Source organism: Miniopterus schreibersii (genome assembly GCF_964146895.1).
Source record: "Miniopterus schreibersii genome assembly, chromosome: Y".
Lineage (NCBI taxonomy): Eukaryota > Metazoa > Chordata > Mammalia > Chiroptera > Miniopteridae > Miniopterus > Miniopterus schreibersii.
The window spans coordinates 3,038,196-3,057,709 of NC_138120.1; the positions used below are offsets into that span (position 1 = coordinate 3,038,196).

The following is a 19,514-nucleotide window of genomic DNA, read 5'->3' on the forward strand; positions in this document are numbered from 1 at the left end:
GGGGCTGGACAGCTGTGAGTCCCAGGCCAGGGAGCAGTGTCCTGGGGTGCAGTACTGGCCCTTGGCCACACGGGGGCGGGGCTTCCAGGAGCATGTGTGCTGGCCTTCTGGCTGGGTAAGAGGTGACGGGTGGGCCGGGCCCCTGTGGCCTGTGCCCGGCTTTCTGCTTTGGCCGCCCGGGTCGGGGCCTCCTTTGACAGCTCGGGGCTGGCCTTATCAACGGAAGAGAACTCTGGCCTTGACTGGGAGTGAGGCAAACGATTCTGAATCGTCCCAAGTTAGGTTTCACTGGGGACGAACCTGTCCTCTCTGAAGGACCCAGGTGCGCCTGGGCTCTTGGGTAATATTTCCAGATGCCAGGCTTTCCATTTTGTGGTGTGGGGGGGTCCCATATCTGTACCTACCTTAGTGGAAGGCGGGGCGTGAGGCCTGGCTGGCTGGCTGGCTGACAGACAAGGGGTCAGGGAGGTGATTGGGCTTGATATGCTGGTTCTGCTCTGAAGCTCCCAGTGAACCTGGAGGAGCACTTTCTCCTGGGGACGTCGAAGGAAGGGCAAGGCCAACGCACTGGCAGCCCAGAGCCCTAGGTGGGCCTGGAGCACCAGTTAACCAGCAGGCTGGGAAATCACTGCTGGGGTGCATTTTCCCACCGTGGCCACAAGAGGGCGACAGCTGCCAGGAAAATGCTTCCCATCCGGCTTCCTGGTCAATAGGTCAGAGACCTGAGGGGCGCCAGTTCTCCCCGCGCTGCCCTTGTCAGGGCCTCTGGCAGCTCAGACTTGTCTCCTGAAGGGAAAACAACTCTTGCCTCGAGTGGGCCTCAACCAGGGGCCCATTTCATCCCTTCGCTGGGGTTGCAGGAGGCAGCGTGAGGGCCAAGGTGTGGCCTGCTGGCCTTTTGTCAGTTTGGTGGTGTTAGGCCACGAGGTTGAGCTGCAACACAGATGAACATGCATGCATTTGTGTACACGTGTAAATGCACGCGTACGTTTGTTGCATGGAAGGCAGAAGTGGGTTATTGGTAATGAAAGGGCTAAGTACCCTGCGATTCTGCACAGGGTGCCCCGTCTAGGACACGGGAGGAGCCCAGACTGTGCAGCAGGTCTGTGTCTCTGAGTGGATTAGGCCTCCGTGGGGCTGGCCCGGGGTGTGGGGGCCGCCGTGGGATGTGCTCCCACAGGCGAGTTTCCACCTCAGTCCCAGCGTGGGCCTCTCAGCGCGGCCTGTCCGAGGCACCCTGCAGACAGAAGTCCTTGCTCGTGATCACATCATCGTGACTCTGGATACCCAAAGGCCCCGAGACTTGAACAGCCAGTTGTGGCTGATCTTACCGTCCGTTCCTGGGAGGTGGTGGGTGTTTTTGAAACAGCGGTGCCCGGTGCATTGATGGGGGTCGGTGGATGCTGGAGTTGAAGGTTTTTAGAGGGACGAGAGGAAACCGTTCCTGTGTCCCTGGAGTGTGAAGGGAAAGGCCGGGGAATGGGGTTTGTGAGTGGTTACGAATTCGGTTTCAGTTTCTGAACAGGCCCAAGGCCTGAACTGAAGGGGGTCCCGGAGCCTTCCCCCCTCGAGTAGGCCATGGGGGCTGCCCCTCTCAGACCGTGTTGTCTGGGGCCCGGTGTGACTGCCCTTCTTTAATTCGCAGCCACACGGCTGCTTGGCTGTGTGATCTCTAAGCCACTCACCGCCATTCCGGGCTGTGTGTGTAGCTGTCGGTGAGTCTCATGCGTGCCTAGCCTGTTTCCGAAACCTAACTTCCCAGGCGGGGTTGGCGTTTTCTTAAGCTCTTCCACAGGGCTGCCTTTTGTCAGCTGGTTTCCAACTGGATGCATCATCCAGGGACGCCTGGAGGGAGAAAACGAACCTGTCCACTTTCAGGTTCCCTGTGCGGCCTGGGCCGGTTCCCCGTCTCTGTGCTTGCCATCGGCATGATTGGGGGTCGGTGGGGGGTGGAGATACACCTACCTGACAGGGGGCCTAGGGAGGAACTGAGTGTGATGTGTGGGTTCTGCTCTGAAGCATCTGCCAAGCCTGGAGGGACGTTTCTCTTGAGGACTTGGGAGGGGCCCTCGACTCCGGCAGTGCAGTGTCCTATAAGGCGCTGGACAGCTGTGAGTCCCAGGAGCATGTGTGCTGGCCTTCTGGCTGGGTAAGAGGTGACAGGTGGGCAGGGAGCCCTGTGGCCCGTGGCCCGGCTTTCTGCTTTGGCCGCCAGGGTAGGGGCCTTCTTTGACAGCTCGGGGCTGTCTTTATCGACTGAAGAGAACTCTGGCCTTGACTGGAAGTCATGCAAACATTTGTGAATCGTCCCGACTTAGGTTTCACTGGGGACAAACCTGTCCTCTCGGAAGGACCTAGGGGCGCCTGAGCTCTTGTGTAATATTTCCAGATGCTCAGGCATTACATTTTGTGGCTTGGGGCGGGGGTCCCACATCTGTACCTACCTTAGTGCAAGGCGGGGCATGGGACCTTGCTAGCTGGGTGGCTGGCTGGCTGACAAAAGACAAGGGGTCAGGGAGGTGATTCCGCTTGAAATGCTGGTTCTGCTCTGAAGCACCCAGTGAACCTGGAGGAGCACTTTCTCCTGGGGACGTCGCAGGAGGGACAAGGCCAGGGCCCATGCAGCGCAGCGCCCTAGGTGGGCCTGGGGCACCTGTTAACCCCCAGGCCTGGGAAATCGTGGCTGGGGTGCAGTTTCCCGCCCTGGCCACAGGAGGGCGACGGCTGCCAGGAAAACGTGTCCCATGGGGCTTGCTGGTAAATAGGCCAGAGTTCTGATGGGCCCCCAGAATTGCGATGGGGTCAGGGGTAGAAAAATACCTGTGGATTTAAGTCAAAGTGACTTGAGGAGAGTAGCAAGATCTGGGTCTGGTCTCCTTCGGGAAAATGTCCCTGGAGTCAGTTGGTCATATATGTTTGTTCTTCCTCTAGACAAGCAGATGCCCAGTGTCCGGAAGACAGTCCTGGAGCGCAGTTGGACTTGCAGCACCTCGCCCACGTGTCTGAACTGTTTCACGCCCCGGAAACTGGAGAGGTGCCCCAGGAGGGCCGTGGCAGAGCGTGTACCCTACCTCAGGATTATAGATACTCAGAGGTGCACACGCCTATAGACCCACTGCCGCCAGTGTGCCCAGGATCACCAGCCCAGAGCGGCCTCTTGGCCCAGCCCACTCGGGGGCAGGACCCTCGGTCTGTGAATGCCACTCTGTTCGCCAAGAGACCTGCCCCGCAGAGGCCGCCACCACCCAAGCGAGAGCCCAGGCATTTTAGGGGATCAGCCAGTGCCACCGCCACGGGCACACCTGCGGCTATACACCTGGGTGCACCTGTGGGTACATATGTGACCAATCACCTGGGTTCGCCTGGCAGGCCGCTTCCCCAGCCGTCTCCCGCAGCCCTGGAGGTGTGCGTGGATCGCCTGTCCCTGTCCCGCAGCCCCTGTGCCTTGGCGGAGAAGCTTACCGGCGCGCAGCCCACAGACGGCCCGGAGGCCCCCGGGGAGCACGGCAGGCAGCATGTAGATGAGCCCCCAGCTTGTCCTACGCGGGAAGCACTGCTCCCTTCCACGTTCCGGCCCCAGCAGACATCCGCAATGGAGACCTCTCGCTCCCCTTCTCCTCAGTTCGCCCCCCAGAAGCTCACGGACAAACCTCCGCTGCTCATCCAGGAGGACAGCTCAACACGGTATGGGTCGGGACGGTGGCCTCGCGCATTCTCCCTCTTCCACTAGCTCCCTTCGGCGCACAGGAGGTTTTCGGTGTGTCCCCTGAGAGCGGTGCGGCGACCCCCGCCCCAAACCTCCCCCGCACCTCGTGCTGCCGTCTCCCTGCGCTGTTCTTACTCTGCTCGGCGTCCTCCCTGCGTGGCGTGTCTCCCGGCGACGTGTGTCCTCCCCGCGCGGCGTGTCTCCCCGGCGACGTGCGTCCTCCCCGCGTGGCGTGTCCCCCGGCGTCGTGCGTCACCCCCGCGCGACGTGTGTTCTCCTCGCGCGGCGTGTCTCCCGGCGACGTGCGTCATCCCCGCGCGACGTGTGTTCTCGCGCGGCGTGTCTCCCGGCGACGTGCGTCATCCCCGCGCGACGTGTGTTCTCCTCGCGCGGCGTGTCTCCCGGCGACGTGCGTCATCCCCGCGCGACGTGTGTTCTCCTCGCGCGGCGTGTCTCCCGGCGACGTGCGTCATCTCCGCGCGGCGTATCTCCCCGGCGGCGTGCGTCCTCCCCGCGCGGCGTGTCTCCCCGGCGGCGTGCGTCCTCCCCGGGCGGTGTCTACCGGCGGCGTGCGTCCTCCCCGGGCGGTGTCTCCCGGCGGCGTGCGTCCTCCCCGGGCGGTGTCTCCCCCCTGCACCGCGTGTCTCCCGGCGGCGTGCGTCCTCCCCGGGCGGTGTCTCCCCCCTGCACCGCGTGTCTCCCCGGCGGCGTGCGTCCTCCCCGGGCGGTGTCTCCCCCCTGCACCGCGTGTCTCCCCGGCGGCGTGCGTCCTCCCCGGGCGGTGTCTCCCCCCTGCGCCGCGTGTCTCCCCGGCGGCGTGCGTCCTCCCCGCGCGGCGTGTCTCCCCGGCGGCGTGCGTCCTCCCCGGGCGGTGTCTACCGGCGGCGTGCGTCCTCCCCGGGCGGTGTCTCCCCGGCGGCGTGCGTCCTCCCCGGGCGGTGTCTCCCCCCTGCACCGCGTGTCTCCCGGCGGCGTGCGTCCTCCCCGGGCGGTGTCTCCCCCCTGCACCGCGTGTCTCCCGGCGGCGTGCGTCCTCCCCGGGCGGTGTCTCCCCCCTGCACCGCGTGTCTCCCGGCGGCGTGCGTCCTCCCCGCCCAGCGCATGACTGGTGCCTTGTTCCACTCCCGACGTTGACTGAGAGTCGGTCCTGGGGGACAGCGTGGAGGGAAGCCGAGCTCCGGTGGATTTCTAACTTGTTGGGGAGCCGCCCCGCCCCACAGAGATGTGACGAGGTGGTAGACCGTCCCCGGTCCCCTTGTCCAAGCTCCAAACGCTTACGTGCAACAGGCGCGGGCAGGTACGGACCAGGGCTGCGTTCTCGCCCGAGCGCGAGGCCGCGCGGCCAGGTGGTGTTTCTCACACTAGCCGGCGTTGCCGTGCTCTCTTTCGGTGAGATCTTTTCACGGGGGAAGGGAGGGCGCGCACACCGTGTGAGGACGCCGGGCCCCGCTGGCCGCATTCCCTGGTGCGGGGTCAGCATCTCCGGCAGCGGGTGTGGCGCCCGCCCGTGGAGTCGCCCCTAGATGTGGGCGGGGGGCCTGGCCCGCCGAGAGCTCCGACCGCGAGCTTGCGCCCCTCCTGCCTGAGTGCCTGTGAGGAACTGAGAGCCGGAAGAAGCGGGTAGTCTTCATCTGGCAGCGGGCATGCCCGATGCCATCCTGTGTTTCCGAGGGCGACGTGGCAGCCACAGCTTCGTGCTCGGGGTCGCTCACAATGCAGGTGTCGCTTAAACAGCCTCTCAGTCGCCCTCTGATGGTGGCAGCGGGTGACTTACCTGCAGGGAGCTGCACTCTGGGAGCACCTGAGACCGTAGGGGCACCAGGGCCTTTCTTTTGTATATTATATGGGTTTTTGTAGATTTTAGGGAGAGGGAGAGAGGGATGGAAATGTTGATGAGAGCCAGCCTGGATCTGCTGCCTCCTGCACATCCCCGACTGGAAATCAAGCCTGCCACCCAGGCGTGTGCGCTGACCGGGAATGGAGCCATCCAACTTTCAGTGCATGAGAGGATGCTCAACCAACTGAGCCACACCAGCTGCCCCCCCCCGGGGGGGGGGGGCCTTTTGATTAGGAATTGATGAGGTCTGCCCGCAGTGAGGTCTAATCCGCTGTGCTTTCTCCTCATTTTGAAGTAAAAGTTTATTTAACTCCTTTGGGAAGTCTGCACAGTTTCAATGCTTAAAAATGACCAGGGAGGGACGCTGTTTTGGAAAGTTATGTCAACTTGTCCTTTATTTCTTTTCCTAATGCTTCTCCCTTCATTGGAAACCACATTTCTGCACAAACGTGGGAAAATACTGGCTGACTTAAGTCAGTAACCGGTGGTCATGGTTGGCAAGTGTGGAACGAACAGAATGTAGAGAGGTTCTTGTTTGTAGCTGCTTGGATAAGATGCCAGAATTTTCCCTCAAAAGTTTAGCCCATCTAAGTGCTGTTTTCTACATAGTTAGCCTCTTATTTATTTTTTAAAATAAGTTTTTATTGATTTTAGAGAGAGATAGAAACATCAATGAGAAATATCAATTGGCTGCCTCCTGCTTTCCCCCGACTGGAAATCAAGCCCGCAACCTGGGCATGTGCCCTGAGCAGGAATCGAACCAGCGACATCCTGGTGCACGGGGCGATGCTCAACCACTGAGCCACACCAGCCAGGCATGCATACTTAGCCTTTTAAAATCTGCTCACGAGGCGGCGTTGTGGGGACCGTGTACGAACACTTGGATTAAACACACTTGCTCTTCCTTGTTCCACTGCAGGAGAACAGAATGTCCACTGATTTCATTTCAGCCTGCACACTGTACCCTATGAATGGGGAGAGCGCCTTCTGCTCTCCTAGCCACCGGTTAAAGGTGGAACAGCATTTAATCTGGAGCACACAGCATCCCTTGTGCCCCGTAAAGCTCGCTTTGTTAGGGTCACATTGCAGAGGTGAAGTTAAAGCCACTGAGTTAGAAATGAGTTCAGAGTTCAGATTGTGACTTTGGATTTTTTTTTTATTCCTTCCTGGGCACCAGTAGGTGGCTGTTTCCCCAATACGTCCTGTGAAAATACTTGGAACACATTTTGTCCTGGTGGCCCCCCTCTGCAGGGTCCCCAATGAGGTGCGGCCAAGGGCAGCAGCTGGCATTTGGGGTGCCTGGGATGCAGCCCCGTTCTGTTCACCTGGTGGTTTTTATCCATTTTCTCTCTCTTTTCTGTGGGTGTTCCCGTGCCTGTCCAACCTCTTGTACCAAGGAACTTTTTTTTTTTTTTTTTTTTAAGGAAAAGTGTGTGCTTAGTGAGTCAGTTCAGATAACAGAGAAGCAGGTGTCCTGAGTTTGCAGCCAGGCCCTCACCTCCCTGGTATGACAGCCGTGTGAAGGGTGGCCTGAGTGCTGGGTGGGGAATGCAGGTACAGGGTGACACCAGCCCGTCTCTCGTCGCAGGTGGGAGTTGGGCCTGGGCGTGCCTTGCCTCTCAGCTCACGGCTCTCCTCTTTGCAGGATCGAGCGGGTGATCGACAATACCACGGTGAAGATGGTGCCCATCAAGATCGTGCACGCGGAGAGCCAGCCCGAGAGGGAGAGCCGCCAGGGCCTGGTCCGCACCGCCGAGCTGCCCGCTCTGCCCAGTGGGCTGGAGAGAGACCAGATCAAGACACTGAGCACCTCGGAGCAGTCCTACTCCCGCTTCTGTCTGTACAACCGCCCGGGCACTGAGCCTGAGCCCCGGGCCGTGCCTCCTTCCATCCCCCGTCCCCCAAGCACCCCCGATGGCCCAGCTTCCCCACCTGCTCTCAGCTACGTGAAGGCCCGGGAGAGGACGGCTGAGGATCTGAAGTCAGAGGAGCTGGCGAGGGAGATTGTGGGCAAGGACAGGTCCCTGGCGGACATCCTGGATCCCAGCGTGAAGATGAGGACCACCATGGACCTGATGGAGGGCATCTTCCCCAAGGACGAGCACTTGCTGGAGGAGGCTCAGCAGCGCAGGAAGCTGCTGCCCAAGATCCCCTCTCCCAGGACCACGGAGGACAAGTGAGTGCTTGCCGCCCAGGCTCTGTTTGCTCTTTGTGGTTCTGCTGGTGTCTCTTAGACTTAAAAGGGCGAGGGGGCATGTGTGTTCATGTATTTTGTTGCTGTTTAATACTCACTGACGATATTTTTTCCATTGATTTTTAGAGAGAGTGGGTCAGGGGGTTGGGAGAAATATCACTGAGAGAGAGAGACACATCGATTGGCTGCCTCCTGCAGCTGCCCCGACCAGGACCCAGGGATTGAACCTGCAACCCAGGTAACCTCCCTTGACCAGGAATGGAACCTGTGATCGTTTAGTTCAAGGGCTGGGGCTCTAACCACTGAGCAACACCGGCCAGGGCGTGTTTGTGTATTTTCATGATTGCTTTTGTGGGGACGGGTTTCCATAAGGACTGCCCCTGGTACTCAGCAGTTTTGGGCTGTTTGTGGCCCTCCCCAAAGAGAGACTGAGGCATTTCGGATAGCATTCCTGAGGGTGATGACTGCGGGGCTTGGCAGAGATGTGAAAATCCTGCTGCTTCTGGGACCTCTCGGCTTGAGGGCAGTGTGGGTTTCAGGGATGCCTGCGAGCTCCTTTCTCCAGTACACTGGCTCTCAGTAAGGCCGTTGTTTCCTCCGGGGACAGTGAGCAGTATCCAGATACAGTTTTGGTTGTCACAAATGGGAGAGGTGCTGCTGGCATCTGGTGGGTGGAAACCAGGGATTCTGCTAATCATCCCACTGTGCACAGTATGTCCCAGTAAAGACTGATCTCTGCTCAGTGTCACTAGTGCTGAGGTGGAGACACTAGTGATGAGAGGAGTGGAGGCTCATACATAAGTATGCATGCTTCTTAAAGGGAGATACAGCTCTGGCTGGTTTGGCTCAGTGGTTAGAGCGTTGGCCCTCAGACTGAAGGGTCCCGGGATTGATTCCGGCCCTGCAGGCTAGATCCACTGCCCTGGTCAGGGTGTGTGCAGGAGGCAACCAATCGATGTGTCTCTGTCACATGGATGTCATGGATGTTTCTCTCTGTCTCTCTCTTCCTGTCTCCCACTCTCTCTGAAAAGCAATGGAAAAAATATCCTCAGGTGAGGATTAAAATACACACACACACACACACACAGAGCTATATACATATCTGAGTGAATGAAATCATTCTGATCGGCTTTGCAAAGACTCCTCTTCGGCCCATGTCATCCTGTCACCTGCCTGCGCAGGTGCCTCTGGTTCTGTCTTTTGCTGATGTGCCGTGTCCATGAGCATTCTTACCGACAGCAGGCTGCAGTGCCAGGGCAGAGCTGCTGACAGGAGAAATAGGGTGTGGCAAGGACCAGAGCAAGAGGGAGCAAATGTGGCTGGGGGTAGGGGGGTGCAGGGTGCCTCTCTTATAATAAAACTTTTCTTTATGGATTGATTTGAGAGAGAGAGAAACATCGATTTGTTGTTCCACTTATTCATACACTGATTGGTTGATTTTTGTATGTGCCCTGACTGGGGATCAAACCTGCAACCTTGGGGGGGGGCTCTAACCACTCCGCCACCCAGCCAGGGTGAGGGTACCTCTCTCACAGACAGCAGCACTCACATCGTCCTCATGCATCTTGGAGGCTATTGGAGAAAACCATCTGTCTGTCCTCTTCCGGCCCAGGCAGAAATGTTTATACGTCATTGTTTATTGACTTTTCCAGCCCCCCCACACACACTTTAAAAAAAATTTTTTTTTTTATTGATTTTAGAGAGAGGAAGAGAGAGGGCGAGAGAGAGAGAAACACTGATGAGAGAGAAACGTCAATTGGTTGCCTCTTGCACACCCCCTGCTGGGTACCGAGCTGGCAACCTGGGCATGTGCCCTAACCAGGAATGGAACCATGACCTCCTGGTGCATGGGATGGTGCTCAACCAACTGAGCCACACCGGCCGGGCCGAAGTTCCTCCTTCTTAGAAAGCACATGCCTTAGACTTTACTAGCATCCATTTGGCAAGGTATTTGTAGTCCTAATCTTGTCACCTACCTTTCCCTCCGTTTGCTGCCTGTCTCCCTGGCTGGCGTCCTCCCATGAGCGCCATGGTTCATCACAGCCCGGGTTGCTGAGCTGATGGTATGTCTGTGTGAATAATCACAGCTGATTGCAGTCCTGACGTTTTTACCCAGGAGGGAGGAGCCCAGCGTGCCTGCAGCCGTGTCCCTGGCCACCAACTCCGCGTACTACAGCACGTCGGCCCCCAAGGCAGAGCTGCTGATCAAGATGAAGGACCTGCAGGAGCAGCAGGAGCCCGAGGAGGACTCCGGGAGTGACCTGGACCACGACCTGTCCGTGAAGAAGGTAGAGAAGCCGAGATTCCATGTGGCGGTGCACTCGGGGGTGGGCAAGGGGCACACATCGGCACCCCTGCAGGGGCCCTGCACCACGTGTCGGGGGCACTTGTGCTTGGCTGTCATGCAGGACAGTGACATTTGGGGCAATCATATTAAACCCTGTGGTTAAGTGTCCACTGTTGTCTTTTTTTTTAGCTTTTTATTGATTTGAGAGAGAGAGGAAGGGAGAGGGAGAGAAAGATGGAAACATCAGTGGCAGAGAAATATTAATCAGCTGCCTCCTACACACCCCCTACTGGGGATGGAGCCTGCAACCCGGACATGCGCCCTGGCGGGGAATCGAGCTGAGGACAACTTGGTTCATGACTTGACACTCGACTACTGAGCACACTGGCCAGGGCAGGTTTATTTTATTTCTAAATTAAATGCCAGTGCTTTAACCAGGAGTCATTATCCTTCCCCTGGTCTTATAAATGCTCTATTATTGGGTGATGCAAAATAAACTCGTGCATGGTCCAGCTGAATTCTATTTGTGGAGGCCCCTCGGCAGGCTAGCGGCCAGGTTCCGCGCTCCAGTTTCGCGCCCCTAACGCGTGTTTGTGTGCCACCCTGTGCCCCGCAGCAGGAGCTCATCGACAGCATCAGCCGCAAGCTGCAGGTGCTGCGGGAGGCTCGGGAGAGCCTGTTAGAGGACATCCAGGCCAACAGCGCCCTTGGCGATGAGGTGGAGGCCGTCGCCAAAGATGTCTGCAAGCCCAATGAGTTTGACAAGTTCCGCATGTTCATTGGGGACCTGGACAAGGTGGTGAACCTCCTGCTGTCTCTGTCGGGGCGCCTGGCCCGGGTGGAGAATGCCCTCAACAACCTGGATGACAACACTTCTCCTGGTGATCGGGTATGTATGAGGCATCTGAGCTGGAAATCGGGTGGGGGGACCCACGGGAAGGTTTTCCTTGGGGTATTGAGTGCATTGAAGCCTCGCAGAGCAGCCTGTGCACCTCGTGGTGCAGGATGCTGTTGAGATGTGGAGGGCGCTCTCGTCTTTAATTGAGGGATAGCGTGTCCTCGTGGGTGCCGGGCTACACCGCCCTCCCACCCTCCCTAGGGATCCATCACAAAGAGGAGGAGCGGACGGGCTGTTACTTCCCTAACTGTGTGTGGCCGAGGTGGCTTCACCACGTCATCCCAGCCCTACGTCCAGTGCCTCTCGGTGGCCAGGTCCCCTGCACAGCCAGTGTGGGATGAGAACCTGTGTGTCAGGCCTGGGGAAGCCTGGGTTTTCAGAGGCAGACGTGCTAACCCGTTACGAGGTGCGGAGGCAGATTGTGGAAGACGTCCCTCCTGTTCCCGGGTAGAAAATGAACTCGCAGACACAGGAAGCCCTCCCCCCGGTCTCTGCAGCATTTTGTTGTTAATTCTCATCCAAGGATATTTTTTCCATTGATTTTTAGAGAGAGTGGAAGAGAGAGAGAGAGAGAGAAACATCGATGTGAGAGAGACATCGATTGGCTGGCTGCCTCCCACACACTCCCAAACCAGGGCCAGAGATCGAATCTGCAACCCAAGCCTGTGCCCTTGACCAGGAAGCGAAACCTCGACCTCATGGTGTGTGAGGTGACGCTCTAAGCACCGAGCCACGGCAGCCAGGGCAGTCCTTGGCATGTTTTGAGCATCCCAGAATTCTGTGGCTTTTAGTCTCTCGACCACACGTGTGGCCATCATGATTACTTCTTAAGTTAGCCGGTCAAGGCCCATGGGAGGCACTGGAGGGGGGGAGAGGCCCATGAGCACCTATGGGAGGGGGAGGGCTGGGGCCCGCCACAGCCATGAGGTTTCTCTGGCCACATTTTCAGGATTCTCTGATGCCCGTCAATGCTCCATCGCTCCGGCCCCCAGACTTGTGGTGTTTCTGGGGCGTCGGCCAAGCTGCTCCCTTTGCCGTAGTCTTCACCAGGCTCGTCTCTCTCACCTCCCCCGCTCCCTCTCCCTCTCTCCAGCAATCACTGCTTGAGAAGCAGCGGGTCCTCATTCAGCAGCACGAGGACGCCAAGGAGCTGAAGGAGAACCTGGACCGCCGGGAGCGCGTGGTGTTTGACATCCTGGCCAGCTACCTGAGCGACGAGAGCCTGGCAGACTACGAGTACTTCGTAAAGATGAAGTCGGCCCTCATCATCGAGCAGCGGGAGCTGGAGGACAAGATACACCTCGGCGAGGAGCAGCTCAAGTGCCTGGTGGACAGCCTGCAGCCCGAGCGGGGCAAGTGAGTGAGCACTCCCGGCGGGGACGCAGGCCAGGCCTGTGAGCACCGGTCCCCAGGGTGCGCGGAGCCCCGGCCTGCGATGGTGTCCTGTAGCAAGAGCCCTCCTAGAACAACGTGGCTGTTAGAGAAGCAATAACTTGTGTTCGTTTGGGATGATGCATTGAAGTTGCTGGTTTTCCCTTTGCGTGCCGAGCAGAGTGGCTCCCATGGAGCGTTTTCCTTTACGAGGATCCACATGTGGCATGGGCTCTGGTGGCTGGTGAGTTTCTGCAGTGGAGACCGTGGGCGCGGTCCCGTGCTGTGTGCAAGGGCCCCTTGGCAGTGGTCGCTCTGCCCTTCCTCCGTCTTCCGTTGCTGAGCCAGCCGCTCGGGCAGCAACTGAGCGGGAGACCCTGCGCACGTCTTCTCGTGATTCCTGAGGGGCGTGGGCTGCCGTGCTTTATCTGTGTCCATCCAGAGGTGTTAACGTTCGTTGTCTCCTCCATGTAATGTGCTCTCATCTTGTGCAAAACACGCATGATGATGATAATTTATTAACATACTACTTTCCAAGTGGTTAAAAACCAACTGTGAAATGCATAGCCTGTGTGTTGGGCTCACTCATTCTAAAACCGCCACGTGAATTGCGCGCATGCTCTGAAACCCATGCACAAAGCGAATGGCTTTGGTCCGTCTCGCCCGGCCGCGTGGGCCAGGTGTGCTCCTGTAGCGGGAAATGGCTTGGTTAGACATGTGTCCGGTAGTTCTGTGCTTGCTAGAGATTTGTTCCCCGAGGTCAGTGGGATCGTTCTTAAATTACCTTCTCCCCAGAACATTTATGTTGTGTGCATTTGGTCACTAATGGTAACTGGCTACTTTTCTCTTTTTGCCCCTTTCAATCGTCGGCGTGACGCGAAGGCCCCATTTCATGTCCCGTGAGACCTGCCTCCACTGTTTCGGGGTTCCCTATACCTTTGCCACAGAGTTGGCCGACTCTGGGCCCTTTATGTTGGTTAACATTGTGAGCTTCTAAAGAGAGTCTGTTCATTTAAAAACACACACACACAAACAGTGTCATGGTGTCAATTTGCAGTTGACAAATGTCACAGGCTGGGAGAAAATACTTACAAATCACATATGTGACAAAAGATCATCTTCGGAATATATAAAGAACTCTGTAAAACCCAACTGTAAGAAAACAAACGGCCCCGTTGAAATGTGGGCAAGAGATTTCACCAAAGAGGACTTGTGGGAGGCGAACAAGCGCAGGAGAAAGCTGGTCAGCCGCCAGTGGCCTGGGGGTAACCCTATTTTTACCTAAATCACTGTAGAGCCGTTATTTCGTCTCGGATGCTATCTGATGAAATGCGTGGTTGATTGGGGGAGATCCCCTTGGGTGAGTTCATGTCAAGGTGACATGTGGACATTTGTTTGATGGAGGGATATTTTAATCCGCTTTTCCCCTTACTCCTGTAAAGAACTCTTCCAGCAGGTGGGGAGACGTCTCTGGCAGCAGTGACCTGCTGCCTAACCAGCCACACACGCACACCAGTGTCGTGGGACCTCTGTCCATGCTTGCTGAGCCAGGGCAGCCCGCCGGACTCCGTGCCGTGTCGCGACGTCGCCATGCTGCGTAGGTGGGTGCACACGGCAGGCTCCACTCGTGCAGGCAGTGAATGCTCTTTTTGGCAACTGAACCACACCGGAAGGATAAATGCCTTTGCAGAAATTTTCCTTCCTGTGCGTTAAGCTGTCTTGACTTGGAAGAGCCACCGCTTGCTGTGAAAACTGGCCACGTCGGAGAAGGTCACGCCGGCTGCTCACGGAGCTCCTTGTCCTCCCTCAGGGGACAACCACAGTCATTTCCTTGTGTTCGGTTTTTAATTTAGAAAACGCTTTTATCTGTGACCCTTCCCCCTTCCCGTACAGTGTTGTGACCGTCGTGATGATGTGTGTGTAAAATGTGACTAATAGAATGTGCGTCTGTTCTTCAAGGACTCTCTTATATGTGGCAATATGTAATGCAAGTCCCCTTGTGGCAAGGCCTCTGTGACCACACTGTCCTGTCCATTCCCCCGTTTGCCTCTCCAATGTCTGGTTATCGGGACCCAAAGATTGCAGCGAGTCCGCGTACGTACTGTGTCTATGGTGACATTGCCGCAGGTGAAGCAGTCTGGTGCTGTGTCCTGCGTGCCTCGGTGGTGGCTGGCTCGGAGCCCGCGCGCGCAGCCCGGGTGTTGCCTGCAGCTCACTGTGGAAACGTGGACAGACTTGTGCTCGACGCTGACCTCTTACCTCTCCACACATCACCCTGCCTGACTCTGACGAAATAAATAGTGTCTTTGAGTGCGTGGAGCATGTCTTTAATTTACCTACATGATCACAGCTCTTTGTGCGGAAAATATCCTCACGCGAGGATACTTTCTCCATCGGTTTTTAGAGGGCGTGTGGACGGGGCAGAGAGACAAACATCCGTGTGAGAGACACATCAGATGGTTGCCTCCTGCGGCGCGAGATGGAGCCCGTGACCCTTTGATGCAGCCTGATGGTCTACCGCTGAGCCACACCGGCCAGGGCTATTACAACTCTTTTTAAACACTCAGAATGCCCTCACCGTACGTCTGGTCCCTAAGCTGTGCGTGAGTTGCGGGATTGCTAATTCGTGTGTTTGCCAGTCTCGACGGGGCCCCTCGGTGAGCAGGCGGGCAGAGCGGGACGTGGGTTAGGTCGGTTACCTGTTACCGCAGTCATGCGGCATGACCGTAGCTATAACACCGCCGTGGGTCCAGTGAGAAGTGCGTCCAAGCTCAAAACCTCCCAAATCGGGTCTCCCGGCCCAACCCAAGGTTCAAGGGGTGGGATGTACTGCACCTCGGTGGGAGGAGCCGGAGCCCTCCGGCCCTGTGGCCCAGTGTGGCTGCAGGGAGCAGTGTTGGGGCCATCCAGAGGCTCCATCCTGCACCCCAAGGCGTGGCTCTGACGTGTCCTGCCCCTACGCCAAATTCCTGGAGCCAAGTAGCCTGCGTCTGGAGTGGCTTAGCCTCTCGGAGCCTCCTCTCCTCCTCCGTATTGGAGAAGAGCTGTTGTGAGCTCAGCTGGGCTCATACTGTCCTGTGCTCAGGACCTGGTTGGGGAGGTGTGAGTGTGCGCCCCCGAGTTTTTCTCACTGTAGCCTGGCCCTGGGGGAACCGCCTTCCCTGCTATGGAGCAGGCCTGAGGGAGCCGAAGGCTAGCAATGGAGAGGGAGGGACTCTTTTTTATAAAAGTTACTCAAAATTACGTGGAAGAGCGAATATTTAGAATGGGGAAAAGTTCATGCAAATTACATATTTTAAAAAGTGGACAGATTCCTATGCACACGTTTTAGTGTTATTTTTGGCTTCTGCCAAGTCACCACACCTAATCATTCCTTCCCTCTATCCCCTCTCCCCATCTCTCCCTCTTTCACTCCCCTCTTTCACCCCTCCCTCCTTCCTTCCCTCTCCTCCCTCCCCTCACCCCTCCCTCCCTTCTCTCCTCCCCTCTCACCCCTCCCTTCTCTGCTCCCTCCCTCTCCTCTCCCTCCCCCCTTCCTTCCCTCTCCTCCCTCCCCTCACCCCTCCCTCCCTTCTTCCTTCCCTCTCCTCCCTCCCTCCCCTCACCCCTCCCTCCTTCCCTCTCCTCCCTCCCTCCTTCCTTCCCTCTCCTCCCTCCTTCCTTCCCTCTCCTCCCTCCCCTCACCCCTCCCTCCCTTCTTCCTTCCCTGTCCTGCCTCCCTCCCCTCACCCCTCCCTCCCTTCTCTGCTCCCTCCCTCTCCTCTCCCTCCCTCCTTCCTTCCCTCTCCTCCCTCCCCTCACCCCTCCCTCCCTTCTTCCTTCCCTCTCCTGCCTCCCTCCCCTCACCCCTCCCTCCCTTCTCTGCTCCCTCCCTCTCTCTCCCCTCCCTCCCTCCTTCCTTCCTCTCCCTCCCTTCCTCCCCTCCCTCCCCTTTCTCCCTCCAACTCCCTCTTTTTGTTTTTTAACAAACAAGGTTATATAATCACATATTTTTGAAACCTACTTTTTAACAATATTGGAAACTTTCCCCCTTATTTAATCTCCAACATCGTGTTGAATTTCTCTGTAATATTTCATTATAAAGATATAAAATGGCTTACTGGATGTGTTCTCTAAACGGGGTTTTCAGGATTTTTTGGTACATATCTCCATTTGCTTGGAATAAATTCCTTATCATAGAAACTGTAAGCAAAGGATCCCAGTGGGACTTTGACTCGTATATAAAATACAGTCCTGAGTGCTGGCTGGCTGCCCCCCCCCGCCCATGTGCCTTTTTGGCAGCCCTACTTTTATTTTTTATCCTTACCTGGGGATATTTTTTCCATTGCTTTACAGAGAGAGTGGGAGGAAGAGAGAGAAACATTGACATGAGAGAGACACCAATTGATTGCCTCCTGCTCATGCCCCGACCGGGGTGGAGCCTGCAACTGAGGTGGGTGCCCTTGGCTGGAATCGAACCCAGGACCCGTCAGTGTGCGGGCCCATGCGCTAACCGCCGCGCCAAACCAGCCCGGGCAGCCAGCCTCACTTCTTACAGCAGCCCTGTCTGCGCTCCCCGCCTCAGGCCAGTTTCTCACAGTGAGGGTCAGCCTGCATCTTGCATCGACCCCGCTCATGGACGCCGCGTCCGAGCATGCTCAAGTGCAAGGCCGATCCCGCACGGAAAGGGCGTTTCCCTAAGGTGTTGGCTGTCGCTGGTCTTTCATAGCTAAACCTGGCTGCTTCTGCGACACCTGCAGGGGTATGTTGTCATCGCTCTTTTACACTGTCCTTGCCTGCAGGTGGTATGTTAGAGGCCACTTCTGGGGGCAGGGGAGAGAGTGTTTAGGAGGCGAGGCTGGAGTCCCGCAGGGCGCGGGCGCGGGCGCGGGCGCGGGCTTGGGCGGTCGGTTAGTGCACACAGCCTGCCCTGGGAAGCTGGGGGAGGGGGCACGGCGGAGAAAAGGCGGCCACATTTTGGTCGTCAACAGAAAACGTACTGTTGTGTTCAGGACCTAGCAACAGAACCCTGGCGGTGAGGACAAAGGGGCTGGAATGCGGTGACCCGTTGGAAGGCTGAGGAGGGCCTCGGAGTCGGGCGCCAGGCCCACTGCGTGGCTGAGCTGAGCCGGCCCAGAGGACCGTCCAGGGCATCTGCGCGCGTCCGCAGGGCTGCCCGGCCAGCTGGCTGCTGTCCGGAGACGCCTGCTCCGTCGGGAGACGTCCCTGGTTAGGGGCTCGGCCTTCTTTGTTGTGTCTGTTTCATTTGTTTGGTTAGTTTTGGGGTTCTTTATTAATCCTCACCTGAGAATACTTTTTCTATTGCTTTTGGGACGGAGGGAGGGAGGGAGGGAGGGAGGGAGGGAGGGAGGGAGGGAGGGAGGGAAGGAGGGACAGCAGAGAGAGAAAGAGAGACATCAATGTGAGAGAGACGCATAGATTGCTTGCCTCCCACACATGCCCTGGCCCAGGCCGGGGATCGAACCTGCAACCCAGGTACGTGCCCTTGACCAGGCATCGAACCCTCGAGCCTTCTGGGCGAGGGCAGAGACTCTAACCACGGAGCCACACTGCCCAGGGCTGTAGCCAACCTTAATTATGCCTTCCGGCAAATGTCCAGAGAAGTGCCATTGCCTGTTCATAAGTTTGTACAATTTTTTAAAATCAATTTGAGAAAGAGGAAGAGGGAGAGAGGGGGGGGGGAGAGACTGATTTATGTTCTGCCCGCTTATTTGCAGTTGTCGGCTGCTGCTTGCGTGCGCCCTGACCGGCAGCCTCGCTGTATCGGAGGGTGCTCTGGGCACCCAGCGACCTGCCCAGGGGGAAAGTCGCTACATTTTGAGGCTCTCGGCGAACATTGCCAAAGTACCCTTCGCCTGCAGAGCCTGAGGGTCAAGTGTCCCCGTTCTCCAGTGTGACGCTTCCCTCCCAAACCCCACACCCGCACCCCCGGGGGGCCACCCTCGCTGTGCCCTCTGTTGGTCTGTAGTTCCCCTGGGCACGCGGCCACCATGAGCCTGCTCGTCTACAGCCACAAAAACCAAGTAATGAGTTTCGCCATCACCACCGTGGGGTGGATCTTCTCCATGACATCCATGGGCCTGGCGGAGTGGCGGCTGTGGTACGTGGACAACAGCTCCGCCTTCCCCACCGGGCTGGCCACCGTGGGGATGTGGAAAGTCTGCACGTACCACCACGCCAACTACTACAAGACCCACATGAAGTGTCACCGTTACGCCTACAGCGACGCCTACCTGCCTCTCGATATCCGCGTGGCGCAGAACCTCCTGCTGGCCTCCAGCATCCTGGGGCTCCTGGGGAAGGTGCTCATCGTCCTGGGCCTGGGCAACGTGTACCTGGGGCACCTTCAGAAGAATGCCACCTGGACCCTCTTCATTGCCTCGGGCGCCCTCAACATAACAGCCGGGGTGGCGCTGGCGGTCACGGTCATCTGGAACTACCACGCGGTGATGAGCAGGGAGGGCATAGACTTCCCGGCCGCCTTCAACATCCCCTTCAGGCCCGACCGCCAGGAGCCGGGCAGCGCCGTGCCGGTGGCCGTCCTGGCGGCCTTCATGATGGTGCTGAGCGGGCTGCTCTCCCTGTCCTACCAGCTGCCCCCCGACAGCCAGGTGTACCCGGAGGCCGCGGAGGCGTGAGGTTCCGAGGACGCCGCACGGTGGCGAAGGCCGTTTTGAGCAGAAAGTGGCCATTTCCTCCTGTGTCCAAATTTGGCTCATTGTTTAACTTCCATTAAAAATAAAAACCCAAAAAGTTCAATTGCCCCACCTGTCTTCCTGAGTCTGGATTTTAATTACTGTTGTGTAAATCATCGATACTATACACCTACTGTATGCAAATTAGACTTTCTGGGATTCTCACATCTCCCTCTTCAACTTCCACCAAAAATAACTATTTCCTGTGGCGTGGTCGGAACATCTGTCCATCATATAAAATTTCCCCAAATGTGCAAACGTAGAATAGTATAAGGAATCCCCCATCTCCATTACCACGCTCAGCAGTTGTCGCAATTCTGCCATATTTGCTTTCCCTCTCCCTTCTTCCCTTCTAACCTATTTTTCTTTCTCAGAAGGACTCCAAAGCAAACCCCAGACATCATGTTCCTCCATCCCTATGCACGTCAACATTAGCCTCTTAAAAAAATGGACATTTCCACCCGGCCGGTGTGGCTCAGCGGTTGAGCATCGACCTATGAACCAGGAGATCACGGTTCGATTCCCG

General features: G+C 57.4%; 2 protein-coding genes across 2 annotated transcripts in view; both read left to right on the plus strand.

The window, feature by feature from the left end:
• The window catches only part of LOC308551963 (protein Shroom2-like), a 99,823-nt gene extending 85,217 nt beyond the window's left edge, over positions 1–14,606 (plus strand). Inside the window, exons 6-10 of the mRNA XM_081126889.1 lie at positions 2,932–3,684; positions 7,189–7,719; positions 9,854–10,025; positions 10,641–10,913; positions 12,016–14,606. Coding sequence (XP_080983015.1) covers positions 2,932–3,684; positions 7,189–7,719; positions 9,854–10,025; positions 10,641–10,913; positions 12,016–12,282 — 1,996 coding nt within the window. The 3' untranslated portion in view covers positions 12,283–14,606. The remainder of the gene's footprint in view (positions 1–2,931; positions 3,685–7,188; positions 7,720–9,853; positions 10,026–10,640; positions 10,914–12,015) is intronic.
• Positions 14,607–16,465: 1,859 nt separating this feature from the next.
• LOC308551965 (claudin-34-like) lies at positions 16,466–19,051 on the plus strand. Its single transcript, XM_081126890.1, has 3 exons — positions 16,466–17,034; positions 17,285–17,501; positions 18,011–19,051. Exon 3 carries the CDS (start codon positions 18,284–18,286, stop codon positions 18,929–18,931), a length of 648 nt encoding a protein of 215 aa, XP_080983016.1. The 5' UTR covers positions 16,466–17,034; positions 17,285–17,501; positions 18,011–18,283; the 3' UTR covers positions 18,932–19,051.
• Positions 19,052–19,514: the final 463 nt, after the last annotated feature.

Bases quoted from the DNA above. Each gene is read 5' to 3' on its own strand.
- LOC308551965 (XM_081126890.1), top strand. From the start codon at position 18,284: ATGAGCCTGCTCGTCTACAGCCACAAAAACCAAGTAATGAGTTTCGCC.